Source organism: Chelmon rostratus, chromosome 4, assembly GCF_017976325.1.
Source record: "Chelmon rostratus isolate fCheRos1 chromosome 4, fCheRos1.pri, whole genome shotgun sequence".
NCBI lineage: Eukaryota > Metazoa > Chordata > Actinopteri > Chaetodontiformes > Chaetodontidae > Chelmon > Chelmon rostratus.
Window position 1 is genome coordinate 16,275,853 of NC_055661.1, and position 15,770 is coordinate 16,291,622.

Consider the following 15,770-nt stretch of genomic DNA (forward strand, 5'->3'; position numbering starts at 1 on the left):
TTAGTGATTCAAGATTCAACACTTTATTGGCATTTCGACATAATTGATTTAGAATTAGTCTTAGTGAGCTCACTTATGCAAAAATAAAACGAGAAAAAAATAGTAAAACCACTCACTCGTAAAGCACATCACAAGTTCAAGTGTAAAACAGATACAGACGCATTGGAACACCATAGATAAAACACCTGCGGGAAAATTAGCATCAAAATCAAACGACCTACTAGATAAAGTGGGTCATCCTTGTACAAAGTGTCCTAGATTGATTGAATATGGATCACTTGGCACAAAAGGGGTCAAAGGTACATATATTCTATATCATTTCTTGTCAATGGGCGGTGAATAAGTTGTATTTTCAAAGAAAGGTTTACTATTAGAAGTCTTGATATTACCTACAGGGTTGTTTCATAGATAGCACTGCAACTTTATACACTCTCATCTACAAGACATTAGGCCGCTTTCAGCAACAAGCTGAATGACAATTTGATGACGAGTTTCAAGTGGATGCTGTGGAGGAGGTTAACTGGAGGTCTTCAAGGAGGCAGCTGTGATGAAAGCCTTCTTAGCCACTGTTCTCGCATGTCACCTTGTTCTGATTTCCATTTGTACTAAAGCACATCTGGCAACAGAAGACAGACCCCAAAACCAGCAATATGCCTGCTTTGTACTGTTTAAAAGGAAAGGTCAGATTTTTTTACATAAGACCGTGTGAGTCTCTCACAGTTAAATCTTTTCACACATAAATCCCAATAAATTACTTTTTTTTTTTTTTTTTTTGATAATCGATTATTTGTTGGGTAAAAAGAAAAAAGTTAAGTTTAATTATTTTCCAGCATTTTATTCAAAAACAAAAACACAAAATGTGTTTATCGTTCTTGTACAATGTCCAATCAAACAACTTGGCATGGCAAGTACAGATACGGCCACTGCAATAAAAAAACTTAATTAAATAAATGATAGGGATGCAGCCATGCTCTGAGAATAAAAAGGAATGTAACTAATACATATGATTATATATTGCTATAGTTTCTGTTATGAAAAAAAACAAGAATCCACTTTAGACTGTCACAGACTAATGGCATGAAATATTCCAAAAACTCCATTAGGTTACGCTGTATTCCAGTGTCACTCCGACGTAATTTCAATGTATTAGTTTTAGCTAAATCTGTCGTCTCTGCAGATTTGTGTCCATAGCAGGGGCATTAACTCTATCAAGTGTTTCTTTAAAATAGCTGTATCAGGGGCCCAGCTGCATTGGTGAAATTAAATGAAATGAACCAACTTAAAATACATAATACAATACAAAAAATACTATACATAGTGGCTGATCAGACTATTTCTGAAAGAAAAGTGGGTAACACAAAGACAACCACAACCAACTAAACCACAATTAAAAGTCTATCATTATTAGTATTTTGACAATTAACCAAAACCAAAACACCAACAGACTAGTAAAGTCTTAAGAAATCGACAAAATTCTAAACTAGAAATTCCCATGATGTGGCATTCAGGAATACCCAGGAACGTTTCCGCCTTCTGCCTTTTCACACATGTCATGTCAGTGCTGGAAAAGAAGGGGCATAGGACAGTCTTGCAGATGGCAGCAATGCAATAATTATGGATGCCCACCACCACCATTGGGGAGGGAAGAAGAAGCTTCTAGAGAAAGAAGCTGCCCCTTGCCCCATCTATTCCGGCAATGCCATGGTATTTCTTCTAGAAGAAGAAGCTGGGGCAAGGCTAGATGTATGTGTATGTGGTGGAATATGTCTCGTTATATTTTCAGCAACACAGCGAGGAGCTGCTTTTGTCGTGTGCCAGTTATTTTGTAATGTATTTCATATTCAACAAATCTGTGAGACAAGAAATGTTTTTTCGTGAACAAGAACAAGAAACACACATTTTATACGTTGAAAGGAACATTAAAAGAGCATTGGAGTGTCATGGATTCAAATACCTCATCAGGAAAGTCTTGTGATTAGTTCACTGGCTTCACATGAAAGCGTCTTTCATCAGATGGACATAAGGCTTTGCTTGTCACTGTAATATTACGGCTTTCATTCACAACACAGCCATACCGGCAAATTTCCTGAAACGTTACTGAGTCTTAAATTAAGAAATTGGCGGCACAGATATCCCTGAATATCAATGCGTAATCCCATTCACACATGACCCTATGCAGGAAATGTTCCTGAAAAATTCTGGGATAGAATGCATACATCAAAGAGGCTTTTGTAATGTCTGTGCCTGGATGGCTCCATCTGGGAGCCCCTCCTTAACAAAAGACCCTCCCCCACGTCCACCGTTTTGCATCATGATAGCCTCTATTCACTTGTGCAAAAAATGAGGTCAAGTGACTTAACACTTGAACCTTGAGATGTGGAGACCGTGGTGAGCATAAGGACTGTGAAGGAGAGCAACATTTTGCTGACAGCAACCCTGATCGCATTAAACATGTGGTGCAGAAAACAGGCGAGAGGATTTTGGCGTTTAATTAACAGTGACAGAGTCAGGTGTACCCACAGATGTGTCATAAGAGGTAAACCAGGTTTTCCCCCAAATGAGTGCATGAAACTGCAGATACTTGGCAGCTTACTGATGTGTTCAGAGCTCACTATATATGCTATATCCCCAACCAAGCTGCTGAGATGAAGTATCCTTGCTTCTAATTTTTAACAGAACTGGCTGTGGCCTAATTAAAAAAGTGATGAAATGCAGAAAGCTGAGATGGTGCTTCTTAGCCATGGTTAGGGTGTGTGTTAAGGAGATAGTCAACAATTCCTCCTATAAATTGTGTCCTGTGGAGTTTGAACAGTCAGTTAATATGCCTCTATTCCGACTTACCAGCGTCTGTGCTGGGGTGGGGACACCAAGCCATTTAGACTAGATGTTGTCTCTGGCACAAGTGCTTATAGTAAATGTCAAGACCTTTCAGAGCCATAATGATGACACAGTTGAGGAAAATGATACATGGCGTCGTTTTTTGTCCTGGATAACACTAGAAAATGCAAGCCCCAGTACAACTGTGTACAGCCAGAAAAGATTTTCATCAACTGGTCAGTTGACATGAGGCAATGATTTTAGATTTATAAGAATACCGGACTTTCAACCTAGTGACAGGTCAATTTTGCACTATTATAGAGACTAAGGCCCGTGGTGCAGGCCTTATTTTGTGGCTGAGGGCCAACTGTCAAACTAAATAACAAAAATAAGTGAGGATCAGTGTCTTATTCTTGGTGTGTACAGCCTCGCTCCAATTTATTTGCCTGGTTCCTATTGTCTGCCTTTGTAGAATGTAAAATGTAGCTTTTAAAGCACAATCAGTGTACCTTTTGTCTCACTCTCACACCATCATACATATTACAATGGGAAAATTGAAATACAGCTGATGGACAAAGCACTAGGCACCAACATAGAAAGACAGACATATTTTAAGAATAGCACTGCAAATTGTAAGAGTATGATAGCAGCCTATGCTTAGAATTTCAGTCTGCTTAGACTAAATTTACAGACATTTGCTCTTTGCTTTTGATTACAGCTGCTTATCCGTGTGGAAGAGGCTGCCACTGATACCGTGTGTTTCCTGACAGCATAGGGAACTGTCTTTTCATCTGGCTGTCCCCCTCAAATTCATAGCCAGATGAGTCATTCACTGGAAAGAGTCAAGGTTTATTCAACTGAATCCAAATGACATGAAACCTGTAAAAAATACAGGGAAGAAAGGAATGGGTAGCTCTTCTAAACAATGTGCTCCCTATGGAAGCTGATAGACTTAAAAAATGCAGCATATGTGCATAACTTGAATGCACTCATGTAGCAGCAGCAGCCTGGCTCTTTTCAAATACAAAGGCCGTTGTCAGAGGCTGAAAATGGCAGAGAAAAAAGATCAAAAAACGCAATGATACACATGTGGACCATTCCTCATTTTCAAGAGGCTCAAATCATTTAATTGGTGTGGACCCACTGTCCAACATGAATCACAGCAGCTATAATGCAGCGCTAAGAATTGAAGAGATGGGGGAAATGAACATGTGACGGCAGACCCACCTCTCGGGAGCTACTCCATAATCCAGAGGCAGTGACTAATTGCGTGCTTCTGGGTTTGTCAGTATTTGAGAATGCTCACATTTTTTAGCCAGCAATCAGCTTTGGGGCACAGCAGAATTGCCCTCTAATAGTCAGGGGTCTTGACAATAGAGAAACTCAACAAATGGGCACTGTTCTCTGCGTTCTTAAAAGAAATGGTTCATGCTTTGATGCCTGGCTCTAAAGACCACTGAATACCAAGAAAACAAGAAAAAAGGCAGAGCCATGTTTCCTTGTGGTTTGAGAAAATGACTGTGCCAAGTCAGAACAGACCATTATCATTGCTTTGGTGACAGCAATGTTTCACAATGAGATGCAATCCAGAGAGGCAAGTAGTAACCCTATGAAAATGGACCTCCCGTGGGCAGCCTCAAACTGGACGCTGGAGATTGTTGTTTGCATGATCCTATTTAAATCAATCCAAAATAAAAACACCATAGAGCATTCATTGCTGCAGAAACCTTTGCCTTTCGAATCATCAAATTGTGCGCATGTCATAATGTCATAAAGTTATGTTATGTGTGGTGCAAACGTGAAACATTATAGTCTCAAAATACCTTTGCACTTTGCTAATAAAAATTAGCATATCTCATAAAACTAAACTAAAAACTGTACATAGCTCAAATAACTCATTGAGCGTTACGATATATTTTGTTTATCTTTCTAGATTTAGAAATATTTTGAATCAATATGTTTTGTTTGCTTATCAAATAAAATTTAATGAAAAACATGTCTCATTCTGATTTTTTTTATTTATGACATAACTTAAATACTTCTATCAATTATTATGATTTGTTGACTTTCATAACCTTTTTGCTTACGTTGTCCAGATTTTAGAGATATGATGTATTTCAACATGCATGACATTACAATGAGCAACAAAAATACCAACGCCGGCACTGGCCGACCATTCTTATTGCGTTTATTATTGAGTTTATTATTATTATTGAGTTCAAAGGGTGAAGAGGTTTACAGTCTCTATTAGGTCGGCAGGTGCGAGCTTCAGCAGACAGATAACTTCACAGTGTCAGCAGTCACATGAAAAATGCAAATGAATGGTTGCAGTGAGTGTTGAATAGCCCATTAATTAACTGTAAGAACCTGGCAATAAAAGCATCTCGAAAATGTTTTCGCTATCCATTTCCTAGATTTCTAGATGGCATTTACTGAGGCGATGACCCGCTTGTGGAGAATGTTGCCTTATTCAGTGGGTGGCAGGCAACTTGTTTATTGAGCTGATTCATAGCACAGGGATAATCTCTGGTCCAATAAACCATCAGGACTCAGGCAAAGCTTCTGCCACTGATCGCAGCCAACCCAGATTGACACCAGGGAATTAGACGCCCTCTCTACAGAGACAGTCAGAGGTGTAAGTCTCTTTGACGGGACGGCCCTTGGGCATTGAGGGAACATCATAAAAATAGTAAGTACCTCTTAGCTGTTGCCAAGGTAATTCAGTGATGTACAACAGCATTTTGACCATCCTCATACTAAGACACTCATCTCCATTTAGCTACTGATGTTGACCCTATGCCACAGGAACGATTCAGCAGATCACAACTAGGACTAAAAGCCAACCTGAGTGGAACTTTAGACAGTTTGCTGTTCTGTATGCTGGTCCACACTTTTATTGAAATGGAGCAGACCTGCCACCTCAGCCTTTCCTCAGAGCCATCAAAGCGGATATTTGATATTGGTACAACAAGATATTATCATAGCCCTCCGAAGATTTTGCGTTTTGTTGTCTGTCTTTTCTGTAAACCAAAGAGTTTTGAATTTCCCGAAGAAATTGAATTTGAGTTTTTTTGTAATAATAGCAGCAAGAGCGGTATGTTGAAACTTGGCCATTAAATTATCCTCTGACAAAGCTCTATTATTGTTTTACTACTATATAACTGTATGCAGAGATTAAGATGATGTTGCTCTTACAAACTCCTCAGTGCACTTGTCCCAACCACGCCCATGCCAGCTAATTTAGTCCTTAATGGGCTGCTACCTGTGCAGCTGGCATCGCAGCCTACGTGATGGAGGGAGGATGGAGGGAGGATGGGGAAGACAGCCACCACAAATACACACTTCAGCCTCGCATTGAAACTGCGACATCACAACGTACATTCAGCAAAACTGACGGGACAGCACTCAAAGCAGCGCGTTAGCCCCTCTTTTGTGTCTTTAGCTCGGTGCAGCATTTAAAACTGTGGGAAACAGCGAAGATAATGTAATCAAATAACATAAGCGTTAGGCAGCGGTAGGCTAATTTGGTAATTCGGGCGATATCGTCCCCCCCTAGGAGCAGCTATTAAAAGAAACACACCACAAAACAGCACACCGTGTGTGTTAGCTGATGTCCACGAAGGGAAAGTACGTTAGAAAACTTTAGTTAGTAACCAGCCGAGCTACGCATGTCGCAGGAGTCCTGCGTAGCGGCTCTAACCGCCCCCCTGTCAAGCGAAAACAACGACGGGATGGAGGGAAAATGGCCTATTGTGTATTCATGGCAGGCGATGGATAATAACCCCGTCTTTAAAAGTAGTTCACGGGCATCTTTAAACCGACGAGCTGCTGAGGAGAGTGGGTCTAGTGAGCTTTTAGCTATGAAGAAGTCCTACGGAGAGCGCGTGAGAGCGGAAGAAAGTGAAGTTGTGTTAGCTTGTTTTACCTCAGTAGAGCCGTGTCGCCTTGTCTGCTGACCACACTTTCGACCGAGGAATAGTCCACAGTTTGTCCAGCGGGCAAACAGGACGGCAGAAAGCAGCACAGGCTGAGAATTATCGCAGTAAGCCACTGACCGGAGACACAAGCATCCTGCACCGCAATCATTATGTCCATCACAGCTGCGTTTTGTTGCCGCTTTTCCCAAGTCTTCTTATAGCAGAAAAAAGCGTGGGGTTAGCTTAAAAAAAAGAAAACCTTGACGCGAGCGACGCTTTATTTCCACACTTTTCCTCCTCGGAGCCCCGTAAAGAAACGGTCCGCCGTATAGTTTCCCAGGTTTGTTTTGCTGGCTGTGGAGCCCACTGTGCGGGGAAGTGTACTCTCCAGTGGCTTGCACACCATCTAGTGAGGAAATGCGATGTAAAATGGGAGCAGACCTAGAAGCAGACAACCCCCAGGCTCTGATCCTGTTGCCATGCGGCCGTTTCCCGGGCAACCCGTTCCCAGTGGCTCGTGATGGAGCAGTAAAACCGGTAGGTATTGATACAACCCAGGAGCAATTAAAGATATCGACTGGACAACCACCCCCTATTTATTCCCCATAAGGAAATGAACAATCTGAGCATCTGGAAATAGAACTTACTGACAGTGACGCAAGTGAATCCCATAGGACAACTCTGGAGAAGGTTTCACACTGATAATATCACAGTACAAACTAATATTTAAAGTTAATTCATCATTTATACGTTTATAAATGTGTAATTTTATATGAACTGTTTAAAAAAATCCACAAAATGCAATTAAGTCTTATGTCTTAAGTCTTATTTTAAGTCCCTTTTGGGAAATCTTGGGGATATTATTTCATTAAGCCTGGACACACACACATACGCCACACACACTTCTTCCATCACTTCAGGGGACATTACATTCACTCACAGTCATTTCCTGACGACTTACCCAACTCATATAACCACTGCTTGTCTACAGCTAACCTTACCATAAACCCAACCCGTCTTCACCCTGAAATTTAATGATTTACATCAAGGACACTTGCATTTTGTCCCCAAAAAGAGGGTGAGTCCCCACAGTGGGACTGTTTAAACAGCGTTATGTCCCCACAACATGAGTAATATACATCCACACACAGGCACACAGTTCACACAGAGAGAGGCACACACACACACACACACACACACACACAGGGGACTTAGAAAGTTTGTTTTAGAGCAGTAGCCCACTGCATTGTGCTGCTCTAAGCCTTTTGACTTAGCCTACATAATACTTAACAGACTGTACTGCCGTAACCATGGAAATGACATACATTACTCTGAGGTGACATGTTGGCATGGGGCCACTGAATTATTGCAGATGTCACATGATGTGTTATGAACATAACAATAGCTAAATTCATAGAATAACAACAGAAGGCACTAAATCAACCTTGTGTTAGTATCTCAGAGGGTATGTGCTTCAAATTGACTCAGTTTAACATTTGACTGTGGGGATATTCTAATTTGGTACTGTAATTTTGTTTTAACAGATATCCCTATTGTTTTTCTTCATCATTGTGTTGTTTCAGTCTTTATATTTGCTGCGTTATTGCTGATTTTATATCCTATATATAAAGTATCCTGTTCCAGTCCTCTGGATTCTGTATTACACCATTCCCTATGTTTTTTTTTATTAATTTCCCCTGGAGGATCAATATAGTTTCATGATATCTTATCTTAAAATCTTATCACGGCGACGACCACAGAGCCAAGATTGCAGTCTGTGATGTTATCAAGATGCACTGTCTGGAGCCGCTCCATTGGAATTAAATGGGGTGAATGGCTGTGAACTCCTGAACTGTTTGCTTCAGTTTGCACAGAAACGAGCTTTAGCCTATTGCCTTGCCTTTGGTTTAAAACAGAGCCTTGATCCTTCATAAGTGCATTCTGGGTGCAGTGAGAGTTGCCTTTCCATCTTTGGTTATTATTTATCTGAGGAGATGAAAGTTGTTTATTGCAATGGTATGAGAGAGTAGGAGTTGGGACACATTTCTGTTTACATGCCTCGCTGTGACATGGAGCCAGGAAACTGCTTTCCAGAGGTTACAATGGACATTCTACTGTGCTGAAATGAGTCAACAACCAATGTACCATGACAGGCAGTATTAAAAGAGGGGAAGTGAAAAGTTCATCTTGTCACAAACACAGTTCTAATTTGCATAACTGAAGCTCCCTCTACTGTTAATAGCTGTGATAATAGCATTAAGACCAGTACTTATACTCAGGTTTTGTGACAGAGGTGTTTTGGGCTGAAACAGTGAGATAATTTCCATCCTTCTCTTGTCAGTCACGTTGATTTTTTTTTTTCTTTTTCCGAGCCCTTCAAGATACCTCAGAAAATGAACCTTCCCATGCATGAAGGCTATAATTACAGTGACTCCATTTAGTGTTAGTGCACTGTGCAGAGGGGGGAGAAGAGTGGCAGCCCCTAATATTCAGCTCATAATAACCTCAGGAATTATGAACAAGATGAAAGAGATCAGGCACTGGACTATCATAACGTCTGAGCTGTTGTTTTTTTTTTTTCTTTTTTTTTGAGTAATGGATACCTCCGACATTTCTTCAGAGTTTTCATAACCAGTCGTCTTTTCAAAGCCAAAATGAAATCAGTGCATGCAGTTTGCTTCAATAGGGAGTGAATGAAGTGACACATAAAAAATTAACCATTTCTCTCAGGATGGCATGTTTCCCTGGAAGGTTACTTCGCAGTGGTGTCAGCAGCTTTAAAAGTGAAGTATAAACCAGCGAAGAATAGCCTTGTTTGTGTGTCTCTTTTAGTGGTTATGGAGACTATCTGCCGCATTAAAACTGCAGTTATTGTCTTAATAGTATGCTAACGATGTGGCAGAAACCAGTGAAGCATATGCTGCCTTATCTTGACTGTTCCGAGTGAGTGATGAGCTTGAACCAAAAAGCCTTAGAAAAGAACCTCATTGCTTTTTTGCTGTCTAGCTTCATGTTGTCATAGATTTTGGTTCAGGTATATTTGGCTTTACACACAATTCTAACCTCAGTTTCCTGGATTAATTTAGCATGAGTAATGCAGCATATTGAAAGCTATTGTTTCCTGAAGTAGGTAAGTACATGGTCATTTTTCTATAATAGTGATTTGCCTGGCTATTATGATAATGGATGACATCCTGCAGGGAAGTGTGCCAGTCGATCACAACACACACCAAAACACGAATGCTGAGAATTGTATTAAATGAATCCCTACAGCCCGGATTTATGAGACATAAGAAAGATCTATGAGGAAAAATGTAAGGAAAATTGATCTCCCATTCAAAGATCTGTGTTTTAGTTCCACATATTTGAGGACTGTAAATTAATTCATTAAATAATTAGAAAGCTTGATGTAGAACAGCCTTTTCATGTCCATTTTTAAAGTATGATTTATTTTTATATAGCAAATTGGCATTACTGGCTGACAATAAAACACATTAATGTATGTAGTCTCAGTAAATTCACAAACCATATTAATCATTCATTCATATTTTCTTTTCTTTTTTAGGTGGACAGTTTTTCAAGACCAAACATATGTAATGATTAATATCAACATTTTTTTTTACAGAAGTGAAACAGAGGGCATTGAAACTCTTCTAAAACTTCTTATCAGCAACTACCCCCGGTATAAGATAAGGCTTCAGTGGGGCCACGTTCATTTAAAAGAAAAATTAAGACCACTATACAATGTCATGCACAGAAGAGAAATTAATTATATTTTACTGACATTTCAATTAAAGGGAGTAAGAATTTACCTGCAACACGATGGTGGTTTGATAAACCTTTGACAGTGTTTAACATATGAATTTTAATGATGTGATGGCAGAGAATTACAGCAAAAAGTGGGCTGAACGTCTTCGCCTAAAAAAACACAGAAACGACACAGTTGACATTCAGCTTTTTAAAAAGGTTGACCTGACTCTCTAGGAAATAAAAAACAAGGAAACCTTAATGCCTTTGGTTTTGCCCTGAGCTCCTCACATAAGAAATTCCATTAAGGCATAGTTCAACATCTGCCACTTGTTTGAGTAGAGCATAATGTATTGCATTTCTCAGACTGTACCATACTGTCAGAGTCCAAATGCACAACATAGACCAAGTGGACAAAACACATTTTGAATGAACTATAGAGTTTGATGTATGAAGCCCTCCAGCTGTGATTTATTTTGAGCCTTTCCTTTCTTTGCTTTCCCTGCGCTGCCCATGTGGGACAAAACCTATAACACTCATGAGTCATAACTGATTTCTACTTTCAGATGGCACCTACCACATTTCATACATGGCGAATAGTTCAAAAAGCTCTTCTGAGTCATTAAATATAACAAGAAACTGATCTTTTAGCCCCAAGAGTGGCAGTTGCTATGAACTTTCTCCAGAATGAGCAGCGCAGCCAGACAATTAAAAGAGGGAGGAAGTGAAAAGTTCATCTTGTCACAAAATATGTGGACAATAGACAGTGCTGAGACATTACTGACATCTTTATAGGACATGCTGTAGTTTCTTGTTAATTCTCTTTGCCTAAATGTGGAGCAGCTGTCTGAAACAGTTGAGTGCCCAGTTGGCTGGATGCAGAGTGGTCCATGGTGTATCAAGTGTGCTTTAGGCTACATAATAATGAGACTCTGGGAACCAACAGTGGATGAAGCCACAGATGAAACCATCATAACACTAAAGCGATAATTTACTGATCATAAGCATCCAAATGTGTTATTTCTAAGAATACAGTCGCTTACTTGTATTTACACTTGTCATTTCATTAATCTGAGATAAACAAGAATTACTCTCTAATGTACGACTGCAAGGCAGACAAATATCATAGACCAGTCCAGATAAATAGGCGGTAAAATAAATGTAGCAAAATGTGCCCCCATATACGAAACTTTGCCACAGGGCTCTTACATTTATGTCAAGCTGACACTTACATGCACTTGTCAAGCATCATTAAGAGCCAGGGTCAACCATGATGATTGATTGTTCCAGAGATTTGACTCAGATAGACTGAATGTTAAGTCATCACTCAGCACTGGTGTGGTCAGAAGCTTTGTTGAAAGCTGCAATAATTTATTTTTAGGCCACTTGGGTGGGCAGCGGTACAAGTTGAAAACACAACAATGACTGTCACCCTATAAAGTAGTTATGGCAAACATGTTAGCAAACACTTACCTATTTACACATCCAGTGAACATGGCGTAAATTACAGTAGCATTGATGTGGAGTCTTGTTTTTGGCCACCTGGTGAATGTCCGATTACTGAACCTATGCTGTTCAGTAGATAAATATGTTTTTTTTTTATTCATTCTGTCTTCCTGTATGTGATGAACAAGTGCTTTGTTTGCATAGCGCTGTAAACCATCTAAGAGCTTCACTGTGTGGGAAAGAAAGTGTAATGCTGCCTTCCTGCTCCCCAGGTTTTCTTTTTTGTGTTCCGCTCAAACACCAGCCACAGGCAAAGCAGCAGTTCCTGTTTGTTTTCTTTGATTGTGTGAGCTAGCATGGCAAAGCCCCCCTCTGTATGTACCAAAAAGTTTTTGTTACACCGGGTAAATGTTTAGTGCCTTTGCCAACATTAAACATTTTGAATCGCTCTCTCTTCGAAGAAACCTTCTACAAGTACAAGTCATAACTAGAAGAGTGCGCTTAGTGGAGTGCAGATCTCCACCAGGTGTGTCTGGGGCCATGTGGGCGAAGCAGTTGTTGATCACTCGTGACACCTACCTGTCTGCTAGGACTGGAGAGGAGTCAGTCGTCAATGGTGGTTTGAAAGCAGCCAGTAAAATAGTTTTTAAAAAATGTGCAAGAGGTCCTTGAGCATTCAGTCATAAATGTGCACAAAAAGAATTGATGGGTCCAGTAGTATGCAAGATGAGCTGCACACACGCACACACACACACACACGCACACACAGTAACACACACACACACACAGAAACACACACACACACACGCACACACAGTATAAACGCATGAGCCCCTCCAGGCTTACACCTGCCGGATGTAACAAAATCCACTGCAATATTTCTTGTGTTGAATACAAGGTGTTCAACACAAGGTTGATGCAAGGTTGATTCACAGTCACAAGTTAAAGTGAAGCGGCCACAGTGTAGAATACCCGCTCTGCTGTGTTTGATTCATTTCCTTGTGAAAAAATAAAAAATCTTTTTGTCATTTATCAAGCTGTTTGAAGCATAATGAGTCAACAGAAAAAGCAGTCATACACAAGGAAGTTTTAGCTGAGCAGTCACCTATAAAGCACTCTTCAGCTGGTTGTGCTCACTGTTCTGCAGTATCTCTGAGTGGATGCTGGTAAACTTTGGAGAGCCTTTTTCAGACAAAACATGTGTTGATGTCTGTTATAAAAAAGGTAAAATAACGTTTCATTACTCCTATTATTACTAGTGCTGCTGGTGCACTAAGCCCTCCCTTGTAATGGGCCTTTTATAATAAAATCCTTGTCATAATCATAGGAAAGAAGGTCGTTTGAGGTACTATCACTATAATAAGCATCTAGACTGGAAGCATGGTTCATCTTATGAATAATCAGTTGTTTTTTTTAAATATAATCCTTCATTGTATCACTTTGAAGTACAGAATAAACTAGACAAGCTCCTTGCAAGACGTTTTTTGCTGATGCATGATGGTGCCTCTGCAAGAACTTGGATATTGAGTGTCAACTAAAAGCCTTCACAGCACATCCTTGTTGTGCATCTTTTGTTCACATTATTCCTTTAAGCTGCACTAGAGGTGACCTGATTGTCACCAGGGTTTAATCTTCATTCTTCACTATCATCTCTATTTCTAATACCTTCCTGCATGCCTGCGAGCATAACAAGGAACAACACAGTCACCTTCATTGATGCTTTCAGCTCCGGGGGGGGCCTCTTTGACTACAGCCTGTTGAGCCTCGAGGCAGTGTTAATATTGCATGTAGGAAACATAGCAGCAGTTGAAAAAGTTTTTTTTTTTTTTTTTTATCAAAGTACTTTTCTTCTCTTCATTGCTGCCCTGATATTTCTGCTTTAATTGTTTGACTTTGCTCAAAGTTCCTGGTGCAGTGATGAAGAGCATGAGCCTTAAGTCAAATAGAATATCAGATGTTTAATATGCCACTGACATATGAGACTGAAACTGCTGTCTTATTGTAGCAAGGGAGGGGTGACTTTCAAAGAAAACTTATTTAGAAATAATAAATGTGCATAATATATTGAGAAAGAGAATTTCTTCTGAAGGTTTCTTTCAAAATAAATGCAGGTGTTATCAAATAACTACCAGCTGTGAAGAAACTCCTATGCAAATCACAGCAATGAAGCATGATGCATTTTCCAGAATGCACATAAATGCCATAAATTAAAACAATGCAGTTTTGCTGTCTTATTTAAACATTACAAAAACATGTCTTGAGTTTATGTGTTGTCAATAACATCTTGTGCAATCATCAGCTTAAATGTCACCAGCAAATTGAATTTGTTGGGAATTAATGCCTTGATAGGTGTGACCTTTTAAGGTATTCCAAATAACAACCAAGGTCATTAAAGATAATCACCTAACATTCGGTCCTTTTTTGAGGGGGTGGGGGTGTCATGTTTAAGGTGGAGTCACTGACTGGCTCAGGTTGAAACAGTTGTCTTAAGCTCTTGACATAGATAATATTACTTTCAAATCCATCGGAACAATATAATATTAATAATAGTAATAATGTCAGTGGGTCTCTGTTTTTATCTGTGATTATTCCAATGAAAAATGACTGTGATAAGAGGGATAAGTTTAAATACAGCATGTGCACTGAATAAAATGAGGGAGAGAAAATATTATCACCAAAGAGTGATTTTTCTCATTCAGTAGTAGACAGCAAAAGATACCTCTTTAATAACAGGGCTCAGGGCGAATCTGGTGTTGTAGAAATGCACAATACTGAAACTCGTGTGTTTCAAAGAGATGTCATTTCATGTTAGATTGAAATGATGACCAAAACAACCAAGTTTGCATTTTGCTTTAGTTTGAACTAATCTAATTGTGATGTGCAAATGTCCGCTGCCCGTTGCCTGCCTTCACCATTCACTCAGCCTTTTGGCTTCAGTCTCGCCCTTATGAATGTGGACAAAAAAATGCATTGGTTACAATGAGGGACTGTGGAACGCCTGTCCTTTGTGGTACAAAAGCATGACCTTCACACCAGAAGACGGGAAGTTAATTTTACATCTCACTGAGAGTTCAGTTTTAGAGCTATGTGGCTCCCCTGCAGACAGCTGTCATAGAAAACTGGGATCTTCATAGCAGGCTTTAATCTGTCTGACCTTCTGGCACAGAGAAATAGATTACCTACCACACCTCCAGAGCCTCTGCTCTAACTACCTGCGTCGCCTCATGCATACCAAAAAGGACATCAGGCTGGCTGCTCATTTGTAGCTTTGTGTACATCATTAGAAGTATTTTGTATTTTATAAGGTCCATCTGTATTCTTCAAAAACAAGTCCATCTGATTATTGGGTGATCTTTTGTGCGTCTGAATTGCTAATCGTATCAAAATATGCAGAGGATCTCCTGTGTGTGTTCTTTTGAAAAATAAAAAGGTTGCGGCCACACGAACTGTTGCACAAAGTTGTTTACAGTTTGGGTTCATCTCCTGCTTTTTCAACAGAGAAGAGTTTTCCCCTCAAAACTTCAGCGGACATTTATACAGAAAACTTTCAACTGTAGACTACTGTAGAACAAACTGCCTGTAAATAAACAGCCAAATATGCCTTCTAATATGATAAAAAAAGACGATAATTGAATAAAAAAAAGTGGTCACCTTGTGATCCCAGAATGACAAAGGACTACCAGCTTCCTGCTCATTAACAGATGACCGAATGTTGAGAAGAATAAGGAAAGAACAAATGATGTGAATAAATAGCTCAGGAAACGACTCCTAATGCTTTGACTTGTTTTTTTTTTCTCCTGCCCAGTGTACCTCGCAAATTCAACCTCAGGAGAACAAGGGATG

At 39.7% G+C, this 15,770-nt stretch overlaps 1 protein-coding gene across 2 annotated transcripts in view; it reads right to left on the minus strand.

Annotated features, from left to right (window-relative positions):
• negr1 (neuronal growth regulator 1) overlaps nt 1-7,129 on the minus strand; it is a 135,571-nt gene extending 128,442 nt beyond the window's left edge. For both annotated transcript variants that reach the window (XM_041934965.1, XM_041934964.1), the window contains exon 1: nt 6,743-7,129. In XM_041934965.1, coding sequence (XP_041790899.1) covers nt 6,743-6,912 — 170 coding nt within the window. In that variant the 5' untranslated portion in view covers nt 6,913-7,129. The remainder of the gene's footprint in view (nt 1-6,742) is intronic.
• Between the last annotated feature and the right edge of the window lie 8,641 nt (nt 7,130-15,770).